The sequence below is a fragment of the Myxocyprinus asiaticus genome, chromosome 37 (assembly GCF_019703515.2).
Source record: "Myxocyprinus asiaticus isolate MX2 ecotype Aquarium Trade chromosome 37, UBuf_Myxa_2, whole genome shotgun sequence".
In the NCBI taxonomy this organism is placed as follows: Eukaryota; Metazoa; Chordata; class Actinopteri; order Cypriniformes; family Catostomidae; genus Myxocyprinus; species Myxocyprinus asiaticus.
The window spans coordinates 1,004,063-1,018,826 of record NC_059380.1 but is presented as its reverse complement, the minus strand read 5'-3'; the positions used below and the strand labels follow the sequence as shown (position 1 = coordinate 1,018,826).

The 14,764-nt window shown below is 38.0% G+C and overlaps 1 protein-coding gene across 1 annotated transcript in view; it reads left to right on the top strand.

The window, feature by feature from the left end:
- LOC127428084 (contactin-associated protein-like 5) overlaps positions 1 to 12,262 on the top strand; it is a 120,848-nt gene extending 108,586 nt beyond the window's left edge. The window contains exons 20-24 of the mRNA XM_051676149.1: positions 2,725 to 2,858; positions 6,477 to 6,564; positions 7,156 to 7,356; positions 9,023 to 9,097; positions 9,460 to 12,262. Coding sequence (XP_051532109.1) covers positions 2,725 to 2,858; positions 6,477 to 6,564; positions 7,156 to 7,356; positions 9,023 to 9,097; positions 9,460 to 9,656 — 695 coding nt within the window. The 3' untranslated portion in view covers positions 9,657 to 12,262. The remainder of the gene's footprint in view (positions 1 to 2,724; positions 2,859 to 6,476; positions 6,565 to 7,155; positions 7,357 to 9,022; positions 9,098 to 9,459) is intronic.
- Positions 12,263 to 14,764: the final 2,502 nt, after the last annotated feature.

Below are 14,764 nucleotides of genomic sequence, written 5' to 3'. Positions count from 1 at the left end.
CCTTCTTCCTAATATATTAACAATTTCTTCATGTGCAAATCAATTACTAAAATTTGATGACGAAACAGAAATCTGAAGAAACTGCTATCTACCATTTAAAATACAATATTATCTTTTTAGATTATTTTTTACAAAGTTAAAGTTTTGTGTGAAATTGAGTAAATATAGTACTAAATAAGAGTTTATTCATTTTTTTTAGCATTTTTATGTTTATGTTATTTACTATATTATATTGTGTGATATATCGGCTCTCTGGATATTGGCATCGGCCATTAAAAAAATCCATATCAGTCGATCACTAATAGTGACTTGCAGTGCTTTCAAGGTATACATTTTATCACTGTGTGTGTTCACTGGGAATCTGGGAATGATCTTTGTGTTGCTAGTACTATGCTCTTCCAGTTAAACAACAGAACCAGACTGATGCGCTATAATGTGTGGAAAACAGCAGCGTGAACTTTCCTCAAAAAGTATAGATAGATAGATAGACAGACAGACAGATAGATAGACAGATTTTGCTGTTTCAGACAGACATTGGTACTTTAATTCACCAAAGTGTCATTCAACTGATCACAAAGTATAGTCAGGACATTACTGATGTAAAAAACAGCACCATCACTATTTGAAAAAAGTCATTTTTGATCAAATCTAGACAGCAGCCATCACTCCAACACCTTATCCTTGAGTAATCATGCTAAATTGATCATTTGGTACTAGAAAATCACTTGCCATTATATCAAACACAGCTGAAAGATATTTGGTTCATTAAATGAAGATTAACATTGTCTTTGTGTTTGTTTTTGAGTTGCCACAGTATGCAATAGACTGGCATGTCTTAAGGTCAATATTAGGGCAAAAATGGCAAAAAAAAAAAAAAAGAAACAGCTTTCTCTAGAAACTCGTCAGTCAATCATTGTTTTGAGGAATGAAGGCTATACAATGCTTGAGATTGCCAAAAAACTGAAGATTTCAAAGGTGTACACTACAGTCTTCAAAGACAAAGGACAACTGACTCTAACAAGGACAGAAAGAGATGTGGAAGACCAGATGTACAACTAAACAAGAGGATAAGTACATCAGAGTCTCTAGTTTGAGAAATAGACGCCTCACATGTCCTCAGCTGACAGCTTCATTGAATTCTACCCGCTCAACACCAGTTTCATGTACAACAGTAAAGAGAAGACTCAGGGGTGCAGGCCTTATGGGAAGAATTGCAAAGAAAAAGACACTTTTGAAACAGAAAAACAAAAAGAAAAGGTTAGAGTGGGCAAAGAAACACAGACATTGGACAACAGATGATTGGAAAAGAGTGTTATGGATCTTAACCCCATTGAGCTTTTGTGGGATCAGCTAGACTGTAAGGTGTGTGAGAAGTGCCCGACAAGACAGTCACATCTATGGCAAGTGCTACAGGAAGTGTGGGGTGAAATGTCACCTGAGTATCTGGACAAACTGACAGCTAGAATAACAAGGATCTGCAAAGCTGCCATTGCTGCACGTGGAGGATTATTTGAAGTTTTTTTCAAATTGTAATAGTAATTTTTCATGTTATTAATGTCCTGACTATACATTGAGATCAGTTGAATGACACTTTGGTGAATTAAAGTACCAATTTCTTTCCATAAGAGCAAAATCTGTACATTATTCCAAACTTTTGGCCACCAGTGTATATATATATATATATATATATTGTGTGTGTGTTCCACAGAAGAAACAGTCACATGGGTTTGTAAAAACATGAGGGTTTTAATTTTGAGCGAGCTAGTCCTTTAACACATACAATACCTGCCCTCCATCTGGAAAACTGCTATCAGCAATATGCTTTACGACGTTTCTAGAAGTTATCTAGAAGTTAGACTGCCGAACAACTTCTTAAAAGAAGTCCAGAACAGTTTGGCTAAGTTGATATAATCTCAACATTCTTGCTGGCACCAACTGTCACAACATGGCACCTCAATATGCTTGAAATTCACACACAGCAACAAAACAAATCATGTACAGACACACTCTCGCTGTCACACACACACACACACCTTAGCTCAAGAACTCATGCCATCTCAGCTAAAAACTCTTGCTATCATCTCTCGGCACCATTTACTCTTTCATGCCTCTCTAGGTTTTTTACAGGCTGGTGGAAACAAATTTGACGCATCTCTTCAAGAGAGCACATGACTAGCATTTTGTCTGCGCAGTAGACACCAGTGCACATCGATTTTTAACATAGAGGGATAACAAGCCTGAAAAAGGAGAGAAGCATTGAGGAATACAGTAGGAAATGGGGAAGAGAGACAGAAAGAGAAATAAATTATTAAGACTGAAAATGAATGTTGGGAAGAGAGTAAAAGCTTTAGAGATAACTGACAAAGAGAAACTGATGACAGAAGACACAATACACCTGCAAAGTTGTAATGCTAAATTATAGCCGTTAGCTAAGGTGTGCTCAGTCCTTTTATCCTGAATGACTGGTGTGGGTTAGGGTGAAATGTAATGTGTTAAAAATACACAATTAGGTAATTGCAGTGAAGTGATAGGGCACTCATTAACATACAAAGTGCACTTTGTTCTTTTATTTGTTCATACTGCATTTTAAAGGGATAGATCATCCAATAATTGCATTTATGTCATCATTTACTCACTTTCTTTTGTGGAACATTAATTCAGAATGACCATTCACTCTTATTACATCTATGACTTTTAGTCAGTAGCTTTGCTCTGATTTCCCAGGCAGTTTGCAGATCCGATACTTGTTGAACCAGGAAGCAGCAGCAGAAGTGTTCAGCCCGATGTCAGCCAGTCTTGCAGACGGGCGCTTCCACTGGGTCAAAATCAATCGAAAGGGACAGGAACTTCTTGTCCAGGTGAGTGTTTGGGCCTCTGTCTCCATAGTAACACATTGGCGACACATTCATGTCTGATATGTACAAGGGTGTGTCTTTATGTGTCTTTACTCACACACATTGTGAAAGTTTTATATCTATGTTAAAGGGATAGGTCACCCAAAAATGAAAATTCTCTCATCATTGATCACCCTCATGATATCCCAGGTGTGTATGACTTTTCCTTCTTCAGCAGAACATATTTGAAGAAAAATATAAAAATATCTCAGCTCAGTAGGTCCTTAAAATGCAAGTGAATGGTGATCAGAACTTTTGAAGCTCCAAAAATCACAGACAGTCAGTATAAACGTCATCCATACGACTCCAGTGGTTAAATTAATGTCTTCTAACATGATACGATCACTTTTGATGCAAAAAAGATCAATGTTTTAACTATGAATCATCGCTTCCGGTCAGCAGCAGTATGCCCGTGTGATGTTATCACATTGGCATGTTCATGTGAGAACTTATGCACGTGCGACACACCAGGAAGAGCAGCGCTGTTTACAAGTGAGTAGGAGGAACACTGTACAGAAGCTTCGTAGGTTTTGGCATAGATCTGTATTTCTATCTGTTTGTTTACTCACAATGGTGTGTTTGTGTGCTTATCCTGGATGTCTCAAATGAGAGAAAAGCGTGAGATTACATCTGTAACATGCCAACGCGAATACATCGCTCGAGAGACCACATGAACTCCACCCTCTCGTGAATGCACATACCGCTGCTGACCAGAAGTGATGGTTTATAGATAAAAAAATATTTAAATATTGATCTTTTTCGCACCAAAAGCATGGATGGCATTTAAGCTGACTGTCTGTGATTTTTGGAGCCTCAAATGTGTGCTCTGCTGAATAAAGAAATTTATATGAGTGAATGATGGAAGAATTTTAATTTTTGAGTGAACTATCCCTTTAAGATGCTATTATGCAACTTCAAAAACAGGAATGGGAATGAAGGACTTTTAGGTACCGTTTGATCAGTGGTATTGCATTTATACACTTTTAGAAATTACAAAATTCATTTTGTGAGATAATCATTACAATCTAAAATCTGTGATTCCCAACCAGAGGGAAGGGGGGAAACATATGTTAAACCTATAAAACAAAATGTACTGTATGACTTAAAAATAATAGCGATTAGGGCATGGTTAAAATGTAGATTTTCAGATGTACTGCAGTCTTCATTTGAACAATTTCAATATCAATTCTTATAATCCAAAGATCGATCCTATAATATGCAAAGTTAAGCAGCGAGATCCTTTCACTTCGTTTTTAGAGTAAAAGTTTGGTTTGACTCTTTCTGTGTGATGCGTCTAAAGACGAGATCCACAAAATCCATTTGTCATTGAATAATGTCTCTTTTAATATCCTTTCTGTTCTTTACAGTCAGTTTATGATCAAAAACAACAACAAAAATAAACATTTAAACTGTGGCAACTCTCTTGTAAAATATGCACTCAAACCAAACGCTAAACTGCCGGTTTTCTTAAAGAGACAGTACCGTTTTAGCACATCTACAACATATCAATGTAAATACTTTTAAAGAGTGCAAATTGTGCATGTATACACTAAACATGTAGGCCTAACAATATACAATATAATATACTGTCTACCAAGATGATTAAATACATTTGTCAAATTAATATTTTTAATATAATTTAGAAGGTCCCCTGTATGATTAACAGCATTAGTCTGTTCTAATTGTGCATTTCATGGCTCATTTGGTTTTGGTTTTGTTGTTGATAAATAAACGTCATAACTGGCAACTTCCTCTTCTCATTTCGTACATCAGGGATATTACAATATAAATGATAATGGTAAATGACAATCACCCTTTGGTACACATCTTTGGTTTATGTGTCGATAAAGGGGTACTAAAGCCTTACTGTTGGTGCTGTGGGGGTATTTACGGCAAGGTTGGGAAACACTGGTCTAAAGCAAAAAAAAAATGTAGCCGGCTGTGTAAACCCACAATCAAGCAGAAGCCTTAATCAACTGGTTGCTTTAGCATTGAGCTGGACTAAAACACAAGCTGAAAACAGTAATCCCACTATGGCTAGCTCTCCTATCAACATCCGTTTTTCACAGCCTAGTCTCATTGAGCACCAATATAACTTCATTTTTGTAAACTGACTGTTATGTGCTGCATTCTACATTTTGTTGCAGTTTCCAGGTCAAAATAAAAATTGAGGCGCTACAACAACAGTGCGTTTTATTCACTTTCACACTAATCACGAGTACAAAGGCTAATTTTGACTTTCAAAACACATATTTTTCACTCTATTACTCACACACTGTTAAGTTATAAAATCAAAACACTTTTACAACAACTTTACTTAACGCTTGTATTACAGACCCACCTACAATTACACACTTATTCCAATGTGATTAGCTCCCGTGGTAGCTCACCTGACAGAGTGTTGGACTTTGGATTAACGTGGTTCAAACCCAGCCAATCATGAAAGCTGACACGTGAAACTAAAGTGTCATAGAAGCGACACGAAATGATGTGCTTGCTTCAGAAATTGAGCTTTTCATTTCTCATTTTGTTGTAACACTATCGGTTAGGTTTAGGTTATAGTTTTAGGTTAGGGAGGTATGTTTTATTCATTTAAAATTCACCTTTAAAACGTCGTCTGATTACGACACCATTTCACTCGCTTTTGGCGCCCCCGTCTGAAATTTCACTGGGACTACAGCCAAACGTGTAATGAAGCATGTAATTTCATTTGGCAAAGATTTTGCCACGGTCACGTAATGTTTATGAGATCAGGCTGGTTTTTCATCAAATCAGTTAGGCTTACTGGGCAAACTTCACATACCGTAATTAATGTTCATGCCAACCATGGGGCCTGGGTAGCTCAGCGAGTATTGATGCTGACTACCACACCTGGAGTCGCCAGTTCAAATCTAGGGTGTGCTGAGTGACACCAGCCAGGTCTCCTAAGCAACCAAATTGGCCCGGTTGCTAGGGAGGGTAGAGTCACATGGGGTGTCGCTATAATGTGGTTCTCGCTCTCGGTGGGGCGTGTGGTGAGTTGTGTGTGGATGTCGCTGAGAATAGCGTGAAGCCTCCACACGCGCTATGTCTCTGCGATAACGCGCTCAACAAGCCACATAATAAGATGCACTGATTGACGGTCTCAGACGTGGATCTCAACTGAGATTCATCCTCCGCCACCCGGATTGAGGCGAGTCACTACGCCACCATGAGGACTTAGAGCGCATTGGGAATTGGGCATTCCAAATTGGGGAGAAAAAAAAGTTATCTGCCCCAGTTTGTGCACTGAAACTCTGATAGAAAGTAAACATGCTGAGGAGAGAAGACATGAACGACAGAAAAGTCGTCTTTCACAAAAACATGCATTTATATAGTTTACAGTTTATAGTTTATCATTTCAAATCGGTCAGGTTCTATACACCGAAATAGCTAATCTGGGATTTTTTTTTTTTTTTAAATGGTAGTTTTTGAAGGGTCTTGCACCATAGACAGACATCAACAAAAGCAGGTTGGATGGATTTTCCTGTTATTTCTATGACTGATTCAGTTTCACGACTGGTATAAATCTTATCCAAATTATCTGTCATTATGTGCCTCCAGATTGATAGCACAATAAGCAAGCAGTACCGTCTGTCTCGTGGCTCTGCTCTCAGCCCGGTGAGGATGGTGATTCTGGGCAGAATCCAGGGTGAGTTTCAGAAGAGGGTTCCTCGAGCTCCTTGTGTGCTGTTCTACACTCTACGATTTCACTGATGTGGCATCAGGCGTTTGAATCTAGGCAGGTTAGGACAAGGTGGGTGGTTGACTATGCTAAAAACAGAGGGGTGGGGGTGCACGGTTACGGTGGGCATATTTTTGACAGCATTGTGACAGCTGAGTTGCCAAGTGAAAGCCAAATGGAATTTCTCAGAGTTGCCTTGGAAACGCTTGCATTTTACATGATAAATGAAAAGGGTTTGAAGGTGGCATGACCCTGGCACATCGACAAACATTTCAGATAAATTACCAATAAAGCACTCGCACAACGACAACACCTTTTAGACTCATCATTAGTCATTATAAACACAAAATGGAATGGGCCAGCACTGAATGCACTTATTCAGTTTTACAAAGGCTTTTTAGAAACTAAAAGTGGCACCCATGTAAAATAATAATGAAGCTTGTTAAAGAGTTCATTAAAGCTGATTAGAGTAGAAGAGCGAGTCTTCTCCATTTAAACAAAGCCAGAGCAGTGATTTGACCAATTGAATGTCTAATTCAGTTCATTTTCCTATTTCAGGTGGTGACATCGACGATAACGAACTGGTCCACACTGGATTGAGAGGGTTTATTGGTTGCTTGTCCTCTGTGCAATACAATCAGGCCACCCCTCTGAAGGCAGCCCTACAAAACAGACAAAACCCGTTAGTTACCGTTATTGGCCGGCTCGAAGCGTCAGGTTGTGGGATGATTTCCAGCTCCAATACACACACACTGTCAGGTAAACACATTCCAATTAAACTCAAGAACTGTATCATTGCAATATCCTTAGCCAATCATGTTTTATGACCTGGTGTTCTCCATCGGGGACCAGTTGAACAGCTGTTTACAGCTTTCATTGAATATATGGCTAAATAGTTTTTTTGCAGATGTCCCTTGTAGATATGCGCAACTAGGGCTCTCACGATGAAATTTGGCTGACAGTATGTGATTATGATGATTCATTGTCAGTTTTAGGGCTTTCACAACTATGACAATTAATTGTGATATAAAATGGCATGCTTCTTAATGTGTGTGTACAGGATGCTTACTAGGGCTGGGTATTGCCAGCCACCTCACGATACGATACGGATCATGATACGTATGTAACAATACGATATATTGCAATACATCACGATATAATGGTTCAGTTTCCTTATGATTCACATGCTTTCAGTTTCATTCCAATAAATATTGGTATATTTCAGTTAAGTCCATTTTACTTACAAATGAAATATACAAATTTCATGTATTCCATCAATAAATATGTCAAGAAATTGCATGTGTGTATATGTATGTATGTATATGTGTGTGTGCGCGTGTGTGTGTGTGTGTGTGTGTGTGTGTGTGTGTTTATTGTTTAGATGCCTAATTTGTCCTATTTACAAGCATTTACATCAATATGTAGAACACGTGCTAAAACCTGGTACCATCTCTTTAAGGACAGGGACTTTAACGCGAATAGAGTCGAATGTCCAATTAGAATGAAATATTTATTTTTGCCTTTTTTTTTTTTTTATTTATCAGCATCTATCTGTAAAGACCAAAGAGGGAATAATAAGAGACATTATCAATGACAAATGGACAAACCAGCCCATCTGGCACCAACAATCATCCATGCGATTATCTAATCAGCCAATCGCTTGGCAGCAGCGCAGTGCATAAAATCATGCAGATATGGGTCAGGAGCTTCAGTTAATGTTCACATCAACCATCAGAATGGGGGAAAATGTGATCTCACTGATTTGGACCGTGGCATGATTGTTGGTGCCAAAGAATTTCTGGGATTTTCACACACAACAGTCTCTAGAATTTACTCAGAATGGTGCCAAAAACCAAAAACATCCAGTGAGTGACAGTTCTGTAGATGGAAATGTCTTGTTGATGAGAGAGGTCAACAGAGAATGGCCAGACTGGTTCAAACTGATAAAGTCTATGATAACTCAGATAACCACTCTGTACAATTGTGCTGAGAAGAATATCATCTCTGAATGCTATTCTGAGGTGCAGGTTGGCACTGTTTTGGTGGCACGAGGGGGACCTACACAATATTAGGCAGGCGGTTTTAATGTTGTGGATGATTGGTGTATGATGATGTTTAAAACTTTTGCATGCATATATATATATATATATATATAATTATATGGTAACACTTTACAATAAGGTTCCGTATATATTGGTTGCCTCAGGTTGACTGGGCTCCAAAAACAACATATTATATTATATTATGCAATAGTAAAATATTTCTGTCCTAAATTCTTCACTTTCACATTTTATTTTAAGGCTCTCCTAACCCTTGACCTTTGAGATTCTGAAACAGCGTTAGCGAGCGTCTCCTCCTTTGTTTAAGGCCCTTGCTATAACGCAACACAAATATGTGTCTCTCTTTATTCTTTCTCTCTCTACAGAGGACTCTGCAAAATCAGACAGCGGCAAAGACCCACTGAAAAACGCAGATCAAAATGATGTGGCATTAATTGGAGGTATAGATCCCATCATATTGTGTTCTTAGAAAAAACTGTCAGAATAATAGCTAGCTGTGGCAAGTAATAGACCATCCTCGACTTTGACGCTGTACAGCTGCATATTTCTTTAGTGTTGCATTGTTGGTTTAGTGCTGTTTTGTGCTCTTCTCAATTCTACTTCTGCAGCAGTGCTTTTAAAAAAGAAAAAATGAATCCATTCTCTATTTATTTTGTAAGGTACATTTATGGGATACAAAACCACGGCATAACATTCAAACCTCAGGCAGTTAATTAGTAACGTCCATTTATCTGTTTTCCTGTATCCATATTTTAACCCTGAAAACACTAATATTGGCCATCCTCATGTGTGTAATAAACAGGAGTAGTGGCTGCAGTTGTGTTCATCACACTCTGTGCATTGGCCGTGATCATTCGCTTCCTGTTTCGACACCGTCAGACCCCAGCGCCCCCTGGAATCACCCCAAAGACGCATCGTCCCAGCATGGAACGCCCACCATACCGGCCTGAACTGGATCTACACAAACCACAACATGACAGCAAAGAATACTACATATGACCTGTCCGTGTTGTGCTTGATCTTTATTTGAACAGCCTGTTGCCAGTGTACATGCTTACAACCAGTGGTCGATTTGTAATTTTTTTTAAGGGGGATGGTGTAGTCAAAGTTTGTTTGTTTTTTTCTTTTGGGGGGGGGGAGGGTCTATTATGGGTCATTGACAAATTACACCCAAAATTAAAATGAGAAACCTTTTAAAAATGTGGTTTAAAACACTTATGTCATATTCTCAGAAATGTAATTTTTGTCCAATTTGGTTTCATACATTTTTGAAAGACCTTTAATAAAAAATAAAAAAAATAAAAAAATAAAACTTTCAAATTGTCATGTGGTGTAACCATTAAGTGAAAAGTATTATAATACTTTCTTTGCACATTAAATACATGAGTATAAACAACATATTCATTAATTTACAAAAAGTTTTCAAACTAACTTTGTACGTTTTTTTTTTTTTTTTTTTAATAAATAGCCAAAAATATCAAGAATTTTTCTCAGGGTTACACCACATGAACAAAATGTGCCTTTTCATAAACATGTCAAAATAAATATCAGATGTCTTTTAAGCATCTTCCTTTTTACATCCGTTGACTGCGGGCCGTTCCAGTTTCTCCCGTTTATTTCAATAGAAGTGACCCGTCTCTGCTAAATAGTCTCAGTACCAATGTTTATCTCACTAAATACTGACAAAATACTATTTCACTGGGTTTTATAGTTTTTATGGTCAACATAAACAACTAGATGTCTACCTACATGTTGGTTACCCCCTTAAAGATTTTGATTTGGTGGACAAAAGCATTTTAAAATATGAATCATATTTTTAAACAGTGGTTTCACTGTTTATTTTTTTAAGAAATAACAATAAAATATTATTCTGCACTAGTCAAGCCAACATTTCTTTTTTCAGGAATTTCAGATTTTAATGAGACTTTTTTTTTTTTTTACTGTTTCTGGACTCCACATGACATTTTTTACTTTAAGCCCCAGAAAAAAAATGTCAGCAATTGAAAAAATGTTCATCATAGTAGAGGTGTATTCAAGTAAATGGTTTGTGTGAATTGCATTTTTTATGTAATGAGCATCACTTCATTGACCTTTAGGACACATGGACATTATGCACCTGTTACCCTCGGTTATTGTATTTTATGATGAATCTTGTAAAAAGAATCCACGTTATGATCGTGAAAAGGTTTTTTTTTTTTTTTTTTTTTTTTTCGCTCTCCCACTGCAGACACTTATTTTTGAAAGTGCAACATTTGAAAACTTGTGGCGTAAGTTTCATGTGAACAGTAGGAAGGACAAATCAACCCATCGCAAACTCCAACACATCTGCCAGTGTTTTCAGAACACCGGCGCCGCAGTGGAGAGAGAGCTTGCACGCTCAAGGTTGCCAGATTGCGGGACTAAAGTGTCACCCTGGCAGCATATATATAAACTGTACAAGAGTCCGGATTTGATTGGGGGATTTCACCTGTAGAAATCTGGCAACCTCACAAATGTCGAAATCTAATTTTGACCGGCTCATCTGCCTTTTTTAAAGTCTGTTATTTATCAGATGTGATTAGTGCATGATTAGTTCTAAGTAATACATGACACGATTGATCTAAAGGGGATGGTAAGGGGGGATGGTGGTTTTACAAGGGGGATGCTTTTTGGTATTTCTTGCAACAAGGGGGATGGCATCCCTTCGCATCCCCCCTCAACTCGAGCCCTGCTTACAACAACAAAGCCTCTCTTGCACACTACAACCATCTTCACAGCTGGCTCAGCAGCCAATCAGAAGGCCTGTTTTTGTGGCAACCTAACAGTGGCTATCTTTCATAGGCTGCGGTGCGACATTAATGTTTGTTGTTTTCTATGAAGAGAGTAATGATTGTGTGAAAATAATGTGTGAATGCCCCTTGGATGATGACAGAGCTGTATATTGTTATTTAAAGGCATAATAGTAGGATAAACATGCACAACACACACACTTTCCAAGCAAACAGCACAGCAGGAGTGTTGAAGCATCTCTCTGAAAGATCATTACCCAGTGTGCCCGCACAGAGAGTGCACTAAAAGCCCAGTGGACAGCAATTTTGTGGCAGGGTGGTGGACCTTCCCAGACATTGTTTTTAAAGTATCGATCATCTCTCATCATGTCCAAAAACTAAAGATCAAAGACATCCGCCTCTGACAAGCCCTGCGTTTCATATTGAAACTATCGACTGGTGCAGGAGTCACTACAGGCCGGGATTAGCCACCAAAGGACTATAAGTGTACATCAGCGGCGGCTGTGGGATGGAACAGGAGTCATTTGTGTGTATGCTGATTCCCACGGGCAGGACAGATGCAGTCCATGTTATTCTCTCTCCAACCGTAATCGAGACAGTCTCACAACTGAGTGTACCCAGTGTGCCCCCTGGAACAAATGTCCTCCCTATTGAAGTGCATTATATCTCCTGCCTAAAAAAAAACACTTGCCTTCTATGGACAATTAATTTAATGGCTGTTTTCTTTTTTTTATATATATATATATATATATATATATGATTATTATACTGTATATGAGTGTTGTATATACATTTCATAATTATATTTAATAAATGGAGCTTTCTAAGAGCTTTTGGGTGCCGATGACCAATTGAACTGGTTTGGTATATTTATGCAGAAATGAATGCATAATGCATCAAAAGCATACTACTGTTTGAGCAGCATGTAGTATGCACTGTATACTGACAGAATTGCAGAATCCAGTCATAAAATGGAATTAACAAATGCAGAATTTTACATATTTGGGATATGATTATTTTATTAATTAACAATTATTTAAATAAAAATCATGATTTATCAAAATCATTGATATATAAATGTTAGGGCTGTCAATTAATAAATACGTTATTTTTTATATAATTAATTAACTTAATTAACAAGGGGTGGCTCAGTGATTAGCACTATTGCCTCAGAGCGAGAGCAAGAAGGTCCTGGGTTCAAGTTCCGGCTCAACTGGGCCTTTCTGTGTTGAGTTTGCATGTTCTCCCCTTGTTCAGGCGGGTTTCCTCCAGATGCTTCGGTTTCCCCCACAAGTCCAAAAACATGCAGGTTAAGTGAACTGGAGACTTTAAATTGCCCTGTAGATGTGAGTGAGAGTCCCTCAGCCACTGGGGGTTGCATCAGAAAGGGCATCCAGCATGAAACCTGTGCCAAGTCAAATATCACAAATGGTCTGCTGTGGCAACCCCCTAACGGGAGCAGCCAAAAGAAGAAGGATCAGACTTAATTAAAACGTTAAATCGACAGCCATAAATATACAAACTGAAAGTGCTTAATTTGTTTTTCAGTAAAAATAAAAGCTCGAACTGGAGTGGCGAGTTCGAATCCAGGGCGTGCTGAGTGACTCCAGCCAGATCTCCTAAGCAACCAAATTGGCTGGTTGCTAGGGAGGGTAGAGTCACATGGGGTATCCTCCTCATGCTCGTGATTAGTGGTTCTCTCTCTCAATGGGGCGTGGTAAGTTGTGTGTGGATCGTGGAGAGTAGCATGAGCCTCCACATGCTGTGAGTCTCCACGGTGTCATGCACAACGAGTCACGTGATAAGATGCGCGGATTGACAGTCTCAGAAGTGGAGGCAACTGAGACTTGTCCTCCGTCACCCGGATTGAGGTGAGTAACCGCGCCACCACAAGGACTTACTGAGTAGTGGGAATTGGGCATTCCAAATTGGGAGAAAAGGGAATATTTATTTATTTTTTTAAAAAAGCTAATTACTACTATTAATAACTATTTACTTTAATTACTAACTAAAACAGAGAAGATCCCTTTAGACCTTCAACACTGTGTGTGAAGTTATAAAACTAATAATTAATTTGTCATATCATTAAATATCAATATTTTCAAATTTTTTATTAAAAGGCACATTTTGTTCAGGTCATTTGGTGTAACCATTAGAAGAATTCATGATACTTGTAAAAAAATATTTTGTACCTTGAATTTTTTAAAGCTGCACTATGTAACTTTGGGCTCTCTAGCGACATCTGTGATTGAAATTTATAATTGCAAGCAAGAAGAACACTTAAGTGAGTCATTTAATTAATCATTTCTTTAGCAGTAAAGTTTAAATAGAGAGCTGGTTAAACACTAAACAAATTAACATGTACATTACTGTACTATAAACACATGTACATTTTAAACAATTTGAGATTATACATTTCATGGGGACTCAAACGTTTGACTGTCCGCCACAAAAACAAAGATTACTTGGAAAGAGAAAATAAGGCTTGATTTTGCAGAGGAACCGTGCAGAAGGCACACAAGATATGCGTGTGTTGTATTAAGATCATCTCTACACGCTCTAAAGTTTCATACGACTAAATCCTGCTGTTTTCTCTGAGTCAGATAAAAAGGAAAACAAGGGGGGTGAAAAAGGAGTAGGGAGATTGAATTATCAATGTGTCCAAATTCAATTAAGCCCCGAATATGAGTGGATATCTCGAGAATCTGAGCCTGAAAATAAAGCCTGTTAAAATAATGCAGCAGTGCCTTTTTGGAGGGTTTTCAGATGCAAGAAGTAAACCTCAATTTCAAAGCAGGAAGAGAGGAAAAGATAGTGAAAGGAATATTCAGTGTAAAGATACTGTATTTGGCCTTGAAACAAAAGAATCAGTGTTAGTGGTTTAATAATGCCCAGATGTATTTATTAGGGGCCAAGCACAGAAGGTGCGTATGCACCTGTTGTAATTGTTAGTGTTCTTCGTATTATTATTCCGCCATTGAAGCCTATGACAGCCCATAGAACCGTACTTACGAAAGTTCTGAAATTTGGTACACTGATTGAGGACACCCTAAACTATTACTAACCCAAATGTGGGGTTTCTATTGAATAACCTCTAGCGCCACCAACAGTTCAAATTTCACTTATGTTAATTCTCATAACTTTTGAACCGTAAGGCCTAGAATCAAGCACAGCAAAATGGACGTGAGGCTGTATCTTCACAATGTTTTAGCGTATTGCAGTTTTGTATAAAGTATCCATTCGTCATACTCAAGTAAAAGTAAAGATACCTTCATGAAAACTGACTCACGTAAAAGTTAAAGTAGCTCATGAGAAAAATACTTAAGTATAAGTAGTAAC